The following is a 19,638-nucleotide window of genomic DNA, read 5'->3' on the forward strand; positions in this document are numbered from 1 at the left end:
TGGCTAGAAGTTGCTTTTCCATCCACCTTTAATGAGTCTCCTAGTCCAGGGTGTGGACGACATACTATGATGCTCATGTAAGTCACTGATCTAAGTTCTGTTTTATTGCAGGTTGGTTTTATGACTGGACCCAGACGTACAGCATTGCTTTCTACTTCAGTGGGATTTGTGTTTTGCTGGGGGGATTTCTTCTGTTGCTGGCGACTCTTCCTTGCTGGGACAACAACAATAATAGAAGTTCAAAAAAGTTACCATTACACACGAAATCGGAAAATGCTGCATTGTGTGCATAAATTAATACTGCACTTATTTCAGTGACAATACTATAATAATATTGTTTTAGAACTTCACATTATGAATAAAAACACCATTTGATACATCTAGTTTGTTTTACAATGGGTCCATGATATGATGGATATTGGGATATTAAGTTGAAAATAATGCCACTGTGTTTCTAATTTATGTATACATTTATAGGTATTTAAACACGAAGAACCAATAAACTTGGGGAAATGAGGTACTTTTACACTATGGATTGTGAACATTGCCTTGTGATAAATTTGTCACGTCAAACAGCTGACAAAATAAGATGCTTTTCCCAGTTCTTTTTTCCTTTTTATGCTGATATCTCTCATAGCATGTTATTGTTAAAATAATTATTTTCTTTTTTAGGTACCCCATGTTTGAATTATAAATGTTGTTTATTTAGGTATAGGTTTCAGGCATAAGTGCACTTTGATTCATGTTGTTATTTATTGTAATGTGATAATCAAGTCTGCTTGAATATAGTCATGTTTTTCTGTGTGGATCAAATTACTTTTTTCCAGTGATTGTTTTTAAATAATGAACAAGGTATCATAGAAGCTGATAACTTCACTTCTCTTTTATGGTTCATAAATAATAGACAAGGTTTCACAGAATGTAAGTAAGTAAAATGGTTCCAGGGCCTTTCTGCTAATTATTTATTCTGAAATGTTCGAAATTTTCAGATACAATACATGAACTAAGAACAGAGGGGCAGATTTAAGAGCTCCTTGCGCCATCTAATGACACATGAGCGTCATTTTTTTTTAATGCTAATGTGTCGTTAGATGGCCAAAATGCCACACCAGATTTACAAAGTGGTGCAATGCATGCATTGCACCACTTTGTAACCGTTTGCGCTACATCATGCATGCGCCAGGCATAATGTATTCAAAGGGGGCATTCCCTTGTTAGGGGGACTGAAAAAATGGCACAAAGAAATCTATGAAATTTCTTTGCATCCTTTTTTTCAGCGCTTTTAATGCTTGCTCAGAACAGGCTTCAAAAGGAGGCACACCCTTACTCATAATGGGCCTCAATGGGCTTTACAGGTTTAGCATCAACATTTTTTACGCTAATTCTACAAAGCTCCAAACTAGCATAACATTTTTTGATGCTAGTTCCCTAACTACCGCCATGGTGCGCCGCATCTTAGATATAGCGCACATGTGGTAGCGTTAGGAGGGGCTCAAAGAGGTGCAAGAAAAGTGGCACAGCACTTGGTGCAGTGCCACGTTTCTTAATTCTGGCCCAGAGTGTAATAAGAGAGAAAGGAACTTTGTACAAGAGACGCTGATCAGAGGAAAGACAGAGCTATAATCACCTTCCTTCAGTGAAGGCTACAGGGAGGCAAATCTAGCCTTTATTTTGTGGGCTTATCTGTCTGCCTGGCAAGGCAGATAAAAATAGCTGATGCTGTTACTCTGCTGAACATTGAATCTATTGTTCAGAAGCCATACGTGGGTGTGATCCTTATTTAAAACTCAAATTAGGCCCCTTTTTGGTGCTAAGTCTAGCTTAGTTAGCCAAGATAAAATATTGATATAATTAAATATTTATTATATCACCACAGTGTTACAATATATTTTACTGTTCATCCTGCTGTGCATATTTTACTGATTTTTTTTATAAAATGTTATGTCACAAGGATAGGATTTTGATTTTAAAATAAATCTTGAAATTATAATCTTGATTTCCTAGTGTTCTTGACTGTGCCTTTTCATGATGTAAGAAGATTAAGGTTCCACTAACAATCCATGTGATATATCACTGAATTGACTATTACACACAGTACAACCCATTCAAGTAATGCCCAGTGGTTTGCAAGGTGGTTTCCATTTAACTGGCTTTATGTCTCAGACTGTCACATTGACAAAATCCTTGGTGCCAGAGAGTCTAGAAGCATGGGACTGGAATGATATCCAGAAAACATGTCATTACATTCACAATTGCTTATTTAATAGTAATAGTAAAACAATTATGAACAGACTGAGAACTGTGAGTTCCAATTACGTTTTTATGTTAGCTAAATTTTGATAGTGTACCCAGTTCCTAATTTGTGGCTATGGTTGCAGGTAGTGGGCAGTATGAATAATTTTTGGGAACCAAAACATACTTTTATCGTCTGACTTTGACCTAGGCAATGAAGAGAATGACATAAGTCAGAGAAAGATATTAAAACAAGGACACAGGGAGTGAGCAGAGATGAAAAAGAACATGTAACAATGATGGAGTGACCGGAAGTGTAGAGGTGGAAGAGAGAGGCATGAGGTGGAATCAAGATTAAGCAGTCTTGGTTTTTGGCAACTATGGCATTTAGATGTGCTGGCAACTGCCTCCTAAAACCCATTAAAGAGTGTTTTTATTTATTGTTTTACAAAGTAAAGAGTACACCTTTTTAAACACTGAAGAGCGATCAGCACAGTTCAAGAAATATCCTCAAAAGGTCAGCCAGGTTACATCTTTTGCACTTTGAGTTCAACAACAAACTACAACAGGGACCAGTTGCAAAAACCCAACCTTAGCAGAATTTCTTTCCAAAACAATCTACACCAATAGGAGACATTGTGGGATATAACTCGTACAATACATAATGATTACCAAATATTTACCAAAGAATACTTGAAAAGAAGTGCCTCAAGTCTGTTAAATGATAAATGTAAGCTCATGATTTAAGTAGGTCTTCACAAAGTCAGAATATATATATCATGATAGGGCAAGGCTACTTGGTAATTGCTGAACTGGTATTTTTATATCTGTACATTACCACAATTCCTGTAGAAATTACCAAAGTACCCTTTTTAGTGCTATGTCTAGTTTAGTTACCTTAGAGAAAGATGAGTGGGTTGGGAGATGTTAATATAAAGAAAGCTTTATGATTTCCTCACAGTGTTACAGTATATATTTGTGTTCACCATCCTGATAAGCATTTCTGCTGCTATTTTGCTGATTTTTATAACAGTTACTATTCATACTGTGTGCACTAGGATAGGACATTGATTTTAAAATAAGTTTTGAAAATATAATGTTGCCTTCCCAGTGTTCTTGAGTGGAGTGTGCCTTTCCATGATGAAAAAGGATTAGTGTCCCTCTAACTACCCATGTGACATCTGTAGTCCAAATGGCTTTCTGTTTCAGGTTGGCACACTGACAATGTCCTTGGTGCCAGAAGGTTTATAAAGCCTATAATTGGGATGTGTTCATGAAAAGAATACAGAAAACATATCACTGGTGCCCAGCAAAGGACTTAGGGCCTCACTGTGGTTTTGGCGGTCTGACTGCCACAATGACGGTGGGGAGGCGGCCTCCTGGTGGTCCAACAGCCAGGATTGCAATCTGGCGGTTTGACTGCCAAGTTTGTGGCGGTCAGACTGCCACCATAAGTACAGTGGTACATCCAGGAGTAATTTTGAATAGCGTGGCAACTATTACTAATAGCGGAGACGTCCATTGTGATATTGATTACCTCTTTCAGCTCAGCTAAGTGTTTCTTTTCGCATGTGGGTTTGTCAGGTACATGATTTATAAAAAGTTATTTTATTCCCCTTTGACTTTGAGTCTCTGATATGGATACAATTTAGTATACCAGTTACACAACATCTCTTTCTTAGGGATTCTCTAAAATGGGGGATCAAGTAGCTTTGTGATAAATGTACCTGCACACCTCCTTTTGAAATATTTTTCTCATGGGTGGAGTTTGATGCTGTAGATCTCAACTCAAGAAACTTTTCTATTTACAGAACTTCTGCAAATCTCACAAATTGTGAAGCCTATCATGACTTAGAAGTCCTGTTTGGATATCAAGATCATTGGCTTAATTACGACTTCAGCTGTCCTTCCACAGGACCACCAAAGCCACTGTAGGCAAAAGACTGCCAGTACTGGAGGTCTTTTACGTGCCATATTAGCAGTGTTCCACTGGGCCAGCGGGCAAAGACAATATTTTCGCCCACTGGCCCAGCGGAACACTCACCACAAGATTGATGCTATGTTGCGGTGCGTCGGGTGTGCAGTAGTGAAATGCGTGATGGAGCTGTGCAAGGGGGTCCTGCACTGCCCATGCTAGGTGCATGGGCAGTGCTGGGGCTCCCGACACCCCCATTCCGCCAGCCTTTTCATGGTGTTGTTTACCGCCATGGAAAGGCTGGCGGATGGGGACTCGTAATAGCCAGGGAAGCGCTGCTTACAGCGCTGCCCTGGTGGATTACAACTGCTGGGACCGCCAGGCTGCAGACTGGCTGCAGCCTGGCAGTGTCGGCGTTTGGACCGTGGCGGCTCTGCCCCGGTCTTAATAGGGTGGTCAGACCGCCCTGTCTGCTGCGGTCCGACTGCCATCGTGAGGCAAAATGAGATTCCATTTTAGATTGCCAATAAAACTAACCAGCTAGAGGTGGCTTATCCTCTTTCAGCACCCCAGGGTAGACACAGAATGCTAAATATGTGGTTTCACTTGACGTGACCTGCAGAGAAGTATACTGCTTCGGAAACAATATTTGCCAGTATTGTAAATACTGGCAAATATTGTTTCCGAAGCAGTATTATGGCTGTTATAAATACTTCACAAGCTACACCTGTGCTAGACCTTTTACCTTAGGTGTTGAAACAGAAACTGAATGAGCAAGGAGCTGAACCTGCTCTTGCTATAAGAATGAAATTAAATTAGTGGGTCATTTTGAGACAGTTTCCTCAATAATTTAGAGCAACATTCAAGGAAATGCTGCAGTTCTGTCGTGCTCCAGTGGGTTTCAGTGGTGGACGTTTAAGATTGCAAAAGAAGCTTTCTTAAGATTAACTTTACGCTTCTTTGGGCCTTAAAAACTTGGATTCTCAAGCCACGAAACTGCAATTCAAAGTAGAAAAATTAGAATGAGGTTTCCGGTAAGGAGAAAGCTGCACCAGAAGTTTAGAAAAAGCAGAAGGAAAAAAAAAACAGTACTGGATGCCCTCCAAGAAAGAGTCCAGTAGGGGTTAATATAATTGGAGGGACTGTGATAAAATTTATTCCAGAACCATATCAGTATTGTGATAGCTTTTCTTCCCATACTTCACAGGACTCTGGCAAAGGGCACAGAATAGAAAGGAGTGGACAGAATGAGTATTTCGGAAAGGTGAATGCGTCAAACAGAAAAGTGAACAGACATGTGAACTTTAAGTGTATATAAGAAGGAAGATAAAGGTTTGGACTTCAAGAGTCACTTTAATAAAAAAAAGTTAGCCAGTTTAGCAGGAAAGCATGTCCTAGGAACTATGAGTGCTTCTGTGGAACAGGACTTGGTCAGTGGCAGTTCTGAACAGTGCAGGTAAAGTGACAATATTTAACCAAACCCTCTAGGAATATCCATTGAAGACTCCATCTAAAGAATATGTAAAGGTTGAGACACCGAATTGACACATAAAACTCTCCAGACAAGGTATATGATGTAGAAAATCAATTTTGGGTTATGTATTGTGCAAAATCTAAGCTATATTCTGGTCTCATTTGTTGGATGTTTATGTCATCATTCTTGCAAAGGATGACTGGCCGGTGGTACGGATGCACGTCAATGTGATTAGGTAGTAATGCAAGTTTTTCCCTCCTTAGCACCTTAAAAACTCAAGAGAAAATTTGCACAATAATTGCTATATGGCAGGCTCCTCTGTTATATAGGAACCAAGCAAGCAGGTGACAGGGTGGGGCAAAAAGTCTGTTTGTACTGTAATCCTTTTAAGGAATGAGCCCCAGGATCAGGCTCAATATTGTCTAAAGTCAGAATCTAACGGCCAGATGTATCAAGCCTATTTGAACTTGCAAATGGCCTGACTCACACAATCAGGCCGTTTGAGGATGCGAGAATTCTTTTTGGTAAGTAGTAATCCCAAATTGCGATCCATTACACATGGTACAGAATAGCTATTTGGGATTGAGAATCCATACCGTTTCGGTATTTTGAAGGGGTGTATTTAGGGCATTCCTTCCAAATATCAAATTGGAATGGTATGTAGTATTCTTTTGCAACCCAATTCCAGTTGCAAAGCAGTAATACTTTACCATGAGTTCCAAACAGAAGTATTCCATTCACAAATGGGAAAGGGGCCCTTTCCCCTTTAGAGTGTAAAAAACAATATTTTAAAACTGAAACATTTAATTTTTCTTTTTTTTAAACGTATCCCATTTTCCCTTGGGGAATTTTCCTGATGTGGGTCGATCTGTGACCTACTTGAATTGCTATTTGATAATACAAAATTTCATACATTAGGAATATCAATTTCCTAATTGCAATTCGGAGACAATTGCAATTAGGAAATTGTTAAATTTCCTAATTGCCTAATGTTGTTAAATCTGGCCCTAAGAGCGCTATAAAAACTATTTTAGATTAGTTGCAATATCAAGGTATGAAAGTGCCTTGTCAGTCCACCAGAGACATTTCTTTTTTTAGTGTTATAACTTGACAATTCATATAAAATAGCTCTGGATTATAGAAATCTAAAAGGTATGCATGTTCTACAAAACTCTCACAGCTCTGATTTAATAATGAATCTAGTGAGGAAAAAATACAAAGTTCGCTATATCTGATGGATTTTTTTTATTCAAAATAGCAAAATCACAGTATCTAACCACTTTTTTATTCAGCAGTTTTTAATATGCTTGCACAAGATAACCCTTGGTGTATAAAAACTGCCCCGGACTCTTTGCAGCAAAGTTTATGGAGAGCTTACAAGAAGATCCTCAATGCGCTAGAATATATTCATGACATTTATATACTACAGATTTGTCTTGATCGAACACCTGGCTAAGGTAAATAGAATAATGATGTTTTTAATGGGTATGAAATCAATTTTAAAATATCCAAAATTAGATATCTTGCTGTGATTTTCCCTAGAAATTAATTTGTCCTATGAATGTAAAGGGCTGTCACCTGACCTCGATTACGTGTGCTATTTTACAACTTCCAAACTCACTAAAGAATTTACAAGCCCTGATGGATTTTTTAACTTTGGAAGAGCTTAAATGCCACACTGTGCTTAGTAAGATAAGCCCTTGTATGAATAAATGAATCCATTGTTCATCGGACAAAAACAATCACCTATCTTACGTGAACTTGTTAGACATGTTAGAAACTAAATATTTACAGACACAGGACAACAAACCTTTTAATTAGGGTTGTTCTGGGCTATTCAGGCTACTACAACGTAGCTAATTATGAGGCACAGACAACTCCCATAGCATATAGATCACATTTGTATTGCTCTGCTGAGGAATTATTTACTCCTACTGAGCAATGCTCACTAAGGTAGAGACAGCTATACTGAAAACATGTCCTTAGGCACAGGGAAAACAAATCAATGCAGTTTCTCCCATAGCTACACTGGAATTAACAACAACAGCTAATATTCCTAACATTTGTTAGGTGTACTGGTCCATTTCCTTAAATGCCACTGACGTAATATTTGAGCATGATCCCACACTTCATACTCAAGATGTTTGGCAATATGAACAAAATATTCCACAAACTTCAAATATTTTACCCATATCTGACGATAAAAGCATGTTCTATAGGAACAACCAAGCACTGCCTGCAGATGGCACTAAACAAAAGCAATCTGTGGCTTGTGCTGTGGTTCCACAAGTTTTTGAAGATGATGACTTTAAGAGTTATGCACACTCATGAAAGGTCTGGGTGACTCCATTGTGCAGCTTGCAGAAATACATGCCTTACTATTTGCTCTCCAGAAGGCTGACCCTTCAGTTTCCGCACTTACTGTGTCAGATTCAGCATTACAAAGTTATAATGTAGATTTACTTCATTAGTGCTTAAGCAGATTCAGAGATTCAAAAGGAAACCAATAAAAAGTAAATACCTTTGGGAAAAGGTAACTGTTCTACAGGACTAGCTTTATTTTGTCTATGGGCAGCAGACCATGACCCATAAAAGAAAAATAATTCAAGCTAAAGGAAGCTGTGCAGCAGATTTGGCTGCAAAGACAGTGGTGTAAACCTTTAATATAGCTGCTGTAACCAGATCTTGTATCAGAATCGATGTAGACGTTTTAGCGGCAATATAAGCAACATTGAAAGGAGAAAAACGTCCTAAAAGTTTCCCCTCCAAATACTGTTACACTCTCACTGAAGAATGTTCCTATTTTTTTATACCTGGGTATAAGATCAGAATATTCCTAATGAGCATGTAAGATGAGATCTAGTTAGGACAGTTCATGGTGGGGGAAGGGGGTAGCTACAGAATCTGTGCTGCAGCAACAATACAAGTAGCCATATTTACCAAAAGCTTACAAAAAATATGCTCAGCAAAGCAATATCTTCTAACAAATAAAACATTCAATTGCTGTAAGACCAGCCAGACTCCCCTTGCTATCTCTGATAAAAAATTTGAGGTAATAGTCTGTGACCATATCGGTTCACTCAATAGTATAAATCAATATAAATACATATTGTTTGTGGTCAATTCATGATCCAATTCAATTGAGTTTGACCACAAATAACTGTCTCTGCTCAGGCAATCACAAAACATTTGAGGTGCCTAGTAGCAATGAGAGCAGTTCATAGGTTTAATTCAGGCAATTGTCCTGCATTCACTGCTAAGGCATTTAAGTATACTATGTCTAGTCTGGGAGTTAGACTGCTATATTCAAAACCATTCTGCTGGAAATGAACCGCATAATAGAACGGTATGCTTTATCAAGCCTTGACTCCTTGGCCATTGGATACAGGATTGCCCTGGCTGCACTGAATTTATGGGCTTCAGAGAACACTAAATACATTGCCTCGATGGGTATTACATAGTCACACCCTATTCAATTTATACTTTAGAGTACCAATGTATGTGCCTCATCTTGATGTCCCTGGAAAGTTGGCAGAGTTGAAAACACCTGATTCTGTCTTCTGCTAAACTTTACTGCTGACTGTTCAGGAAACTAGAACTAAATTATCCAATGTGAAGAATTCTGACTCTGCCACAAAGAAGATAAAGAGCCTGATTTACAGTTTGGCAGAGGGCTTACTCCGTCACAACGGTGATGGATATCCCGTCCGCTGATATATAAATCCATTATATCCTACAGAATTTATATTTCCATGCGCGGGCTATCCATCACCATTGTGACATAGTAACCCCACCGCCAAACTTTAAATCAGGCGCAAAGTTACTAAAGCTGCCAACGGGATACTCCCCAAAGTGCGAGATCTAGTTCAGAAAAAGATCCCTGACAAGCAAGTTTGGATCATCATACTGATCATCTGCCCTTGTCATGGAGGGCACACGGACAGTAAATTTGCCTCAAACTACTGGTGCCAAGAAGAATACAGAGTTGTTGATTGAGCACAACAAAAAGCAATGCGTGTCCCATTATAGTCAGCAGAACACTATCGATAACAAGGTGTTTCCAGAGTAGATCGACAGATCCTTTCTCTTCTGCAGAGGAATTACCATTAGAAGAGTTCACCCACATCACAATCTTCAACCCTGTTTGAGGGATTGATGAGACTGCTATGTTTCCTGCTTTGGACTAGGTGCCACTTCCATTTAGCAAACTTGATGCTGCAATATCAGTAATTGCAAACTTAGAAACATAGTGGGAGCAATGCCTCATATTTAGTCATAGACGTTTCCAGAAGGGATTTCCTTATTCTACCAAGGAGGACATGTCTAAACAATCTGCCTTTTATCACACTCGAGGGCCAAAGGAATTGGAAAAGATTCTGAACGCAGGTTTATTTATTTCACACAATTTATTAATTCATTTGCAGAACAAAGGTATGTAATTTGAAAGGAAGATATAAATAAAATGCATGATTTCCAGAAAAATTCAATTTTTAAACAAAACTGCACAGCAAATAAAAGGGATAAAGCTTGCATCTTTTACTGATAGTGAATTAACTGTAATGGTACAGAATGCAACATATAATTTACCTGTGTTCGACTTAGATGGACTAATCTTACAGTCAATATTTACTTTTGTAGGTGTGAACAGATTTCTTTCTAAAGCTGTTGGTCCATTATTAAACAGACCAGACCTCGGACATAATATGTATTCCGCCATGACATTTTGGCAAGTTACACCTATGATGGTTATCCCATTCCAAGTTTAATGCTATCAAGAAACACCTATTAATGCTTAGTGAAGACATTCCTTTAAAGTGATTTACTCCTGGGTGCTCTTCCTGTAAAAATTATTGATTTCTATATAGCCTAATGTGTTCTGCTATAAAAGAAGAACAAACATTCTGAAAGAAAAGGTGCAGAAAGAATTAGAAAGACTGACACATACTGCGAAGAACATTATAATTTAGTGATATTGGTTTTCAAACACTCTCAGAATTGTTATAAACAACTTAAATTAATGTACCATCTGCCCTCAAACATTTAAAAGAAGATCTGAATATTTTGCAACAAGGGTAGGCTCAGACGTGAACAATAACGCAACTGAATTGGACATTGCAAACATTGAACGAGAATAAAGTGCAATGGCAGCTTATGAATGAGTCGGCTGTGTTTAGTTCTTAAAATTTGACCTCAAAGCCTTGTATACACTCTTATCAAGTGGGCAAAAAAGGGAGCACCCCATTCTATGCTGCAGAAGGCCACCATATTACATGTCTCTTATATGGAGTAATCTCCCTGCCAATCATTGCCTTTCATGTTTATGATTGTAAAAAACACACATCCTTAGACTGGTGTGAAGAATATGAAAAACTTTTCTTCAGCATGTCTGGGAATTCCCTTTCAAGTTCATATACATCACTCTTGACATGTCAAATGACATCACTGATGACATCTCATATCTCATCCATAAAAAAGGATGTTTCATCCATACTGTGATGAAATACTGTAATGGTGTGAAATTGGATTGTTGATTGAAGGGAAGGTGACCCCTATTCAAGCGACAGCCACAATCTCTGTTGGGGTGAACCACAAAAGTCAATAAATTAGCTTGTGCTTAACCATGGATAGCATGGCCTAATTTAGAGGCAATTTGTACAGTATTTATGCAGAACACAACCAGCAATAAAGTGAAAACATAACAGAAGACAAATCCCACACCAATTTACAAAAATAGAGTGAAATTTAATAAATTATTTGACGAAAAATAACAAAAATCCAATCAGTAGAACCAGTTATAAATTTGTGACGTTTGAGATAAAACTAGCATATAAATTATCAAAGCACCAAACATGGACATTTAGTGCACAAGACTGGGTCAAAATAAAAAAATATGGTTGGCCATGATGGAGCCCAGGTCAGATAGAAAAAGTGGATTGAGCCCATTGGGCTCTTACCTTAAGATTTAGAGGCAATGCTGAGAATTTTTTTTGAGAAGGTAGAGTTCAGCAGAGCAAGTCAGAAGGTAGTGCCCAAAACGGGAGCCTTGTCATTGGGGAGCCACAGGTAGAAGTCGCAGTAAAGGTTTCTACATTTGGACTTAGTCACCTTTTCGGAAGTCGAAAATCTCCAGCAGGACAAGGCAGGAGGCTGTACCTGATGTGAGTTCAATGAGGCTGAATATCCCTTTGGCGAAGGGCCTCTGAAGAGGATTTGCTGCTGTGGAGAAGAACAGAATGAGAGCTGTTGCGAAGTTAGACCAACCGACAATGCATCTTGAGTGGATGAACGAGCGTGGTTGGTCCCGTTCTTCCCTCAATGTTGTAAGTCCCAAGTTTTAGATTTTGGCTATCTGAGCACCTTTAGCATCATCACCAAGGGTACAGGACTGAAAGGGCACCACTTGGGGGGTTAAGATGCACTCAGGCTGGGTCCAGGTGCAGGCTCAAGATGGTGGGAACCTTTTTTGTCCCTAAAGCTCTGAACACGACACCAGCAAACTAGCTCTTGGAGTCACTCTGGTAGTCCTGTGTACAGGTGATAGAGGAGGGTTCACGCAGCAGAGCAGGCCCCTCTGGGTCCGAGACAGTCTCCATCAAGCAAAGCAGTCCTTCCAGTTGCAGCAAAACAGTCTTGTGGAATGCACAGCAGAATGTGAACTGAAGTGTGGTTCTGGGGATCCTATTTTTATGCCTGGTGCCTTCTTTGAAATAGAAGACATTTCTAGAGGTTCCTCTTTGAAATGCTTGGAGTTTCCTGACTCCTCTGTCCTGGCTCCAGGCTTGGTGCAGGGACAATGCATTGGTGAGAAGTCCTTTGTGTGAAGGCAGAACACAGACTAATCATTTCCAAGTAGGGCTGTGCCCAGCTCCACCCCCCATCCTGCCGGTAGTTGGCCCATTGAGGCATACTTACCCCCTCTATTGTGTGACTATCTGGGATGAATTCACAAACTGCCACTATACCCAGTCATGTGAGCTAGGACAGGCTGCTGGCAATAAATGACAAAGGGCAGAAAAACACCAAATATCTAAAAGTGACATTTTCAAAATTGTAATTTAAGATTCAACTTTACCATTCCAGATGATTTTTTGTTACAATTTCATAGATACCAAATATGAAATGCTTAGCTGTTCCCAGTCAAATGTTAACATTTATTAAATGTAATAAGGCAACCCACTGTTATCCTAGGGAACAGGCAGGCTTCATAGCAGTGAAAAATGGATTTAGGCATTTTTCACTAACAGGACACATAAAACCTAAAAGTATATGTCCAATCTTTTAATTACAATGCACAGTTCCCCATGTCCTATGGGCTATCTTTGTCCTACCTGAGGGGTGACTTAAAAGGTGAGCTTAAGGCTTGGTAAAGAATTATATTGCCAAGTCGAATTTGCAGTATAAAACTGCATTCAAGCTGCAGTGACAGTTCTGGGACATGTTTTAAGGGGTTACTTAAGTGGGTGGCACAATATGAGCTGCAGGCCCACCAGTAGCACTTAATTTACAGTCCCTGGGTATATGGTATACCACCCTATAAAAGACTTATAAGTAAATAAAATAACAAGCAATTTAGCACTGTTGAGAAAGGGCAAAGAGTCCTAGGGCCAACAAAAACACATTCAGCAAAAATATGAGGCGAAACATTTTGGGGTGACCATGCAGAGAGAGCCAAGTCCAAGAGGGTTTACTATCTTAGAGATTTCAAAACAAATGTAAGAAATTGTATTAGTTGGTGGGGGATGGAGACCCGAATCACGCAACAACCACAGTCCTTGTCAGGGTAAACCACAAAAGTCACAAAAATAATCTGCACTTAAACCTCTGACAGCTTGGCACTAAATCAGTCAGACTTAACTTAGAGGCAACGTGTAAAGTATTCACGCAGTGCACAAAGAAAAATAAAGTGAAAACACAACACAAATAAATCCACAACCAATTTACAAAAGTAGTGTAACTCGTAATAAACGCAATGACACCAAAACTAATTAAACCTATCAGTAGAACTGGAGTTATGAATTTTAGCTTAAAATAACACTTAAAAGATCAAAGCGGCAAACACATGTATCTGGTTACATGAGACTAGGGCAAAGTCAAACGTTAAGGCCAACCATGATGGAGTGTGGGTCTGACATACAAGTTGGATTGTGGCCGGTCTCAGCTTATCTTTTGACTTAGAAGACAATATTAAGAAAGGTCCAGGAGAAGGTAGAGTTTAGCAGGGCAAGGCAGCAGGGTGTGTCAGAGGAGGAGTTGTCATCACAAAGCAGCACTGGATGAAGTCTCGGCGAAGCTGTTGACAATGGTGAAAAAAAAAACTCCAGTCAGGAGAAACCAGATTTCCAGGTCATGGAGGATGTTGTTACTGATAGGCAGTATGTTACCGAGGAGTCTTGTGCAGATTTTTACCTTCGGACTTAGACAACCTTTTGGAAGTTGAAAACCTCCAGCTGAATGAAGCTGCAAGCTGTAGCTACAGAGGACTGCAAGTGGATGGATACCTCAATCGGAGGTGACCCTGAACAGGATTTGCAGATGTGGAGAAGAAAGGAGCAGCAGCTACTGTGAAGTCAGGTCGACCACTGATGCACGTTCGGTTGATCGGCTGTCGGGTAGGTCCTAGTCCTTGTTGGTCCTTCTGGCACTTTTTGGTAAAAAGTACTGAGTATTAGGGTTAGGTAGGAGCAGCACCTCTAACACCACTTTCAAGAGTCCAGGACCAGGGGGGTGCCAATAGGGGGGGGGGGTTAGAACTCACTCCAGCACAGCAGAATACAGGTGCAGGGTTCAAGGTCTCTGGAGCTTGTTATGTCCATGTAGCTCACACAGGGGCCCAGCCAATTGGCCCTTAGAGTCACTTCAGTAACCCTGGGGTCAAAGAGATAGTGCAGTTCTCCTTCAGGCAGCAGGACAGTTCTCTGGATACAAGGCAGGCCTCAGGCAGCAGGGCAGTCCTCTGGTAGCAGCAAGGCAGTTCTCTCTGGACCAAGGCAGTCTTTTTAAGTCTTCCACAGGGACAGGAGTGTACTGAAGAGTTTTTCTGTGGGTCCAATATATGTACTTGTGCCAACCTTTGAAGTGGGAGATGCTATGCTATCCCTCCATCTGATTCTGGAAAGTTCTTAATTTTCAGTGTCATGGCTCCAAGAAGTCTAAGGTGACACATGGCTAGTGTCAGGTTTCTGTGTGTGTGTGCAGGATGTAGCTCTTCCAAGTGTAAGTTGGGCATGGAACAGCTCTGCACCTGGCTATCCTAGCAGGATTGCCTATCCTGCCACGACTAGCCACCCTTTGCCCCCGTCAATATCTACCAGATAAGCTATTCACCGGTATGTGACGCAGGACACTAGTTGCAGGTACCAAATGGTTAGGATGAGAAAATGCCAATTTTCTAAAAGTTGCATTGTCAGAATTGTGACTAAAAATCCCACTTCACCACTAAATAAGATTTTAAATTTGAATTCATTTGAGTTTAAACTTGACATCCCATTTGTTCCCAATCAAAAGTTAGCACTTCATAAGTGTAATAACGTAAACCAGTGTTACCTGATGGGAAAGAATTTGGATACTTTTTACTACTAGGACATATAAAACTGAAAAAATACAGGTCCTACTTTTTAAGTCCAATGCACCTTTAAGGGCTACCTGAGGGGTGACAATGTATTCAAATGGAATGTTTAGGCTTGGCAAAAACCCTTATTTTGCCAGGTCTAGTTGGCAGTTTAAAACTGCACTACAGGCAGCAATAGCAGGCCTGAAAACATGTTGTAAAAGGACTATTTTAGTGGATGGCACAATGGGTGCTGCATTCCATTTACAGGTCTTGGATACATATAGTACCATATTCGTGGGACTTATAAGTACACTAGATGTGCCAAGCAGATGTAGGCCCATTTTACCATGTTTTTATGAAAGCTAAAAGTACTTCAGCACTAGTTAGCAGTGATAAAGTGCACAGAATCCCAATGCCAACAACAATGAATTCTGAAAAGGGGTTAAGGCAAAATATCTGCGAGAAGGGCACACCAATGATGTCAGATCTAACAACCATAATGTCTTAGAAAGAATTCAGACCAAAATTAGAGCGCAGTAGATTCATTGAGGACAACCAGACTTTGTCACCTACATTGTGAGTAGGAGCTGGATGTTTACGTTGATTCGCCTGAAACATTTGTATATAGTGGAGTAGTTTTTCTTTTAATTTTCCTAAAGAATCTTGGATTACATTGATGGTCAGTTTCTGAGAGATCTGGAAAGATTTGGCCATGGAACTCACTTAAGACAAAAAAGGGAGAAACTCCTGTGAATTATTATAAGTAAATTCAGCTGCAGTTAAGGGGCATTTCCAATTCCAATTTTCCAATTGCATTTAGTGACAGAAATGTAACCTCTTAAAGACTCTTCAATCTCTCTGTGTGGCTACTGAAATGGGGATGGAAACCAGATATCAAAGCTCTTAGAATGCCCAGTTTATGACATAAGGATTTTAAGAACTTGGAGACATAATCGAGAGATCAAATACACTTTGATTTAAGTTTTTTAAAGGCTATGGTGGCAGCCTTACCCCAGTGAAAGGGTTTGTTCTTCTTTATCAGATATGAGAGTGGCAAAACAAGTATAGAGAAACCCTTGATGAACTTGTAATAATAGTTTGCCAGACTGAGAAAACTCTGTGTTTCTTTCACTGAGGAAGGAATGTATTAGTCAAGGATAGGTTGAACCTTCTGAGAATGCATTTGATGACATGACATAACCTAAGTAGTTCTTAGAGTCCTTCTCAAACAAGCACCTTTTAGGTTTTGGCAGCCACTTGATTTCTCCTTAACGCTGCAGGACTTGTTTAACATGGTATGGATGTTCTGCAGCGTTCTTAGAAAATGCCAGGACCTCATCTCAGTAAACAATCATATTCTAAAGAATCACACCAGAGAAGATGACGTTTATAAAAAGTTGATAAACAGCTGGGGTACTACAAACATCAAACAGCATCACACAATACTTCAAATGCTCAAAGGGTGCTCTGAATATTGTTTTCAATTAGTCTCCTGATCAGAGTTTAATTAGATCATATGTCCCTCTTAGGTTTAGTTGGTAAAGACCCTTGCTCCTTGGACAGCTTTGAGGATATCTAATATTAGAGGTGAGGGGTGTTAGTCTTTCACAGTCACCAAATGTAACCCTCTGTTATTAATACAAGGCCGGAGTTCAGATGTTCCCTTATGTGGCACAAAAAGACAAAGGGGGACATGAAAGGGCTGATGAGATACATCAGTACAGAACAATTGCATCAGGTAAGATACGATGTCCCAGTCAAAGAGACAATGAGGAGGTATTTCTTGGTTGTGATTCTTGAAACATATCAAGAAACTCAAGATAGGTGTCAGGAACCTCATCAAGCTGAGCAATACAGTGAGTAGAATTCTCAATGTGGAGTTCAGGAATTTCAAGAGAAGATTGGTCAGTATTACAATGGGAGATACAGAACTCAGAGCCTAGAAAGACTGTCTTTACAGATCAGTTGATGTAAGGATTGTGTCATGCCAACTAGTTAATTCCTAAAATAATCTGATGGGAAAAGGAAATGCAATCAAATGTGAGAGATTCATAATGGGCAGCTATTCTGAGAGGTGAAGAACGGGAATCCTCTGCTACTAAGATAGAAGCCACTAGTGTCCCATCCACAGCTTCTACAGGCACAGGTACTTCTTTTGATGATATGAAGCTCACTGAATGTCCATATGCACATTAGAATATCCACAGCCAATTAGAATAGGAACCAGAAGATTTTTGGGCTGTATTACAAACTCTACCTGAATGAGGGTGAAGCTGGAAGACTTTAGAGGTGAAGGAAAGAGTAGTTAATTATCACTCAACTATATTCCCTGCACTAGGGGTGAGCTTCTTAGTTTTTTCAACTTCTGTAAAGAGCGAGCAGGTCAAACAGGATAGGAACTCAAATACACAATGCATACTTAAGCCCAGTTTTTGCATTCTTGCCCCCTCTCCCACAGTTATAAGACCCATCAAAAAAAAACCTTGCCTGGGTTTGTCTTCGAGCTGAGGAGAATTGGTAGCAGTCTTGAACGGCAGTCTATAGATGGACTTAGTTGATGATTGTTTCCTACATTCCAAATTTTGTTCCTAAAAACAGATGCCAATCTTGTGTGCTAACTGTATGAAATCCTAACAGATAGGTGGTCTCGCAACCTGTATCAGCTCATCCTTTATCTCATTCTATAAACCTTTTTGAAAAAGGATGAAGAGGGGTGAATCAGTCTAATCTATTTCTCTGGCAAAACCCTTGAATTTTGAGGTAGCAGAATAGAGATCCATAAAACCTTGAGAAAGATCCAAGATCTTTGTTTGGGAAGATAATTGGTGGTCTTTGTGGTAAAACACCTTTTTTAATTCATGAAGGAAACTGTGAAGATAACTAGGAGAGAACTGTCATTCGAAACCAGGGGTATCACCAAGGCTCTACCAGTGGTGTTACATACGATAAAATCCAATTTAGGCGTGTCAGATGTGTTCTTTAAAGGTGAAATTGACATGACAGGTGTCTTCTAGAAAGGCTTTTACTTTTCTCAGATTATCATCAAATTTCTCCTCCACCAGACCACCCGCTGCGGATACAGAAAGCCTTGTGGTATCTGTAATATCATTCGAATTTGAAAACAGAACGTTTTTGGCTCTGAACAGACTCTGCAGCAGTGTGATGTGAATTGTTAGAGTGGGATGTAATAAAAGCTTGGTTTAGAATGTTGAATTTATGGCTCTGTGTGTGGTGTAGTCATTGCCGAGTACCCAGGATGGGGAGGACGCTGCAGCTAGCAACAAGGATGGGATAAGTAATGCAAAGAAAGATTGTGCTCTCCCTTAGAGTTTGCCGTGGTTAAAGCAAACTGCATGTGCGTGCCACCTGTGTCGCTGACGAAGTACAGAATTGACGCTTCATGCATGTGGAGTCAAAGCGCACCTGAGAAGTCTATGCATCATTGGTCAAGAAATTAAAAACAAAGCCATACTGAAAGGTACTGCGCTGCCAGGCAAGATAAAGTCATACATTATACAGAGCGTTAACTTTGAAGGCAGATACAACCAGGTTTCCAAAGCACAGTCAAAGATAATCATAATTTGCCAAAGAACGCTGTGAAGAAAAGCGCTAAGAGTAATTGCTGCAGTCAAATACTAACAAAATACCTAGAAGGGCTGGGTGATAGATCAAGTAGAAAGAAGCATACTGTCATTAAACTTACCACAGTCTTCATAAGTGGAGCGTTACAACCTCAGTTTCGGGCGGGAAGGCCCAAAAAGAAATATGGGGGTTGTGCTTACTGATCTGCCCAATACCTGAAGCAGCATACCACCAAAGCAGCCAGGTGGCAGTTCAAAACAAATCCAGAGGTCTCCAAAAGTTATGGGGCTCTGATGGAGACAAGAAAAAAGGGGTAAAGTTCAAAACACTGCCTAGGACAACCCAGAGTCCGATCCATTGCAGGGCCTCAGGACGATGCAGGTTGTAATGGACAGCAGATAGCATCTGGAATAGCTTCACCCTCAATTTCAGCCACAGTTCCAAGTAATAAAGACAATCCTGAGGCCCGCACATCAAAGGACCTTAGAGTAGTTTTACATAAACATGATCATCCAACAGTGTCAGAGAGCACACTACTGGCAATGTCAGTAAGTTCCACACTAGTCTACATTGATGCCGCCTTCCTGAAACCAACACCACCATTCGATACAGCCAAAAAACAAAATATTGGTGATAGATGGACTGATTGAATACAGACATTTGATGATTTCATTAATGCACTTGAAGAGACTGATAACAGAAAGATTACCAAGTACCTCAAAAATCTTGCTGGTGATAGTGTGAAAGAAGTCATAAAGAAAATGCTGAGAACTGACGAAGAAGTCACATGCCATCAGATTAAAGAAGTGTTGAATCTCAAAATCAATCCAGTACCAAATGTGGATTATGAAAGATACATTTTAAGTCAAGATCACCAAAGAGTTG

The 19,638-nt window shown here is 39.8% G+C and overlaps 1 protein-coding gene across 1 annotated transcript in view; it reads left to right on the forward strand.

The window, feature by feature from the left end:
• Positions 1-1,996, forward strand: part of SLC16A9 (solute carrier family 16 member 9) — a 337,342-nt gene extending 335,346 nt beyond the window's left edge. Inside the window, exon 6 of the mRNA XM_069240963.1 lies at positions 112-1,996. Within this exon, the coding sequence (XP_069097064.1) occupies positions 112-293 (182 nt within the window). The 3' untranslated portion in view covers positions 294-1,996. The remainder of the gene's footprint in view (positions 1-111) is intronic.
• Positions 1,997-19,638: the final 17,642 nt, after the last annotated feature.

This window comes from Pleurodeles waltl, chromosome 6, assembly GCF_031143425.1.
Source record: "Pleurodeles waltl isolate 20211129_DDA chromosome 6, aPleWal1.hap1.20221129, whole genome shotgun sequence".
Lineage (NCBI taxonomy): Eukaryota > Metazoa > Chordata > Amphibia > Caudata > Salamandridae > Pleurodeles > Pleurodeles waltl.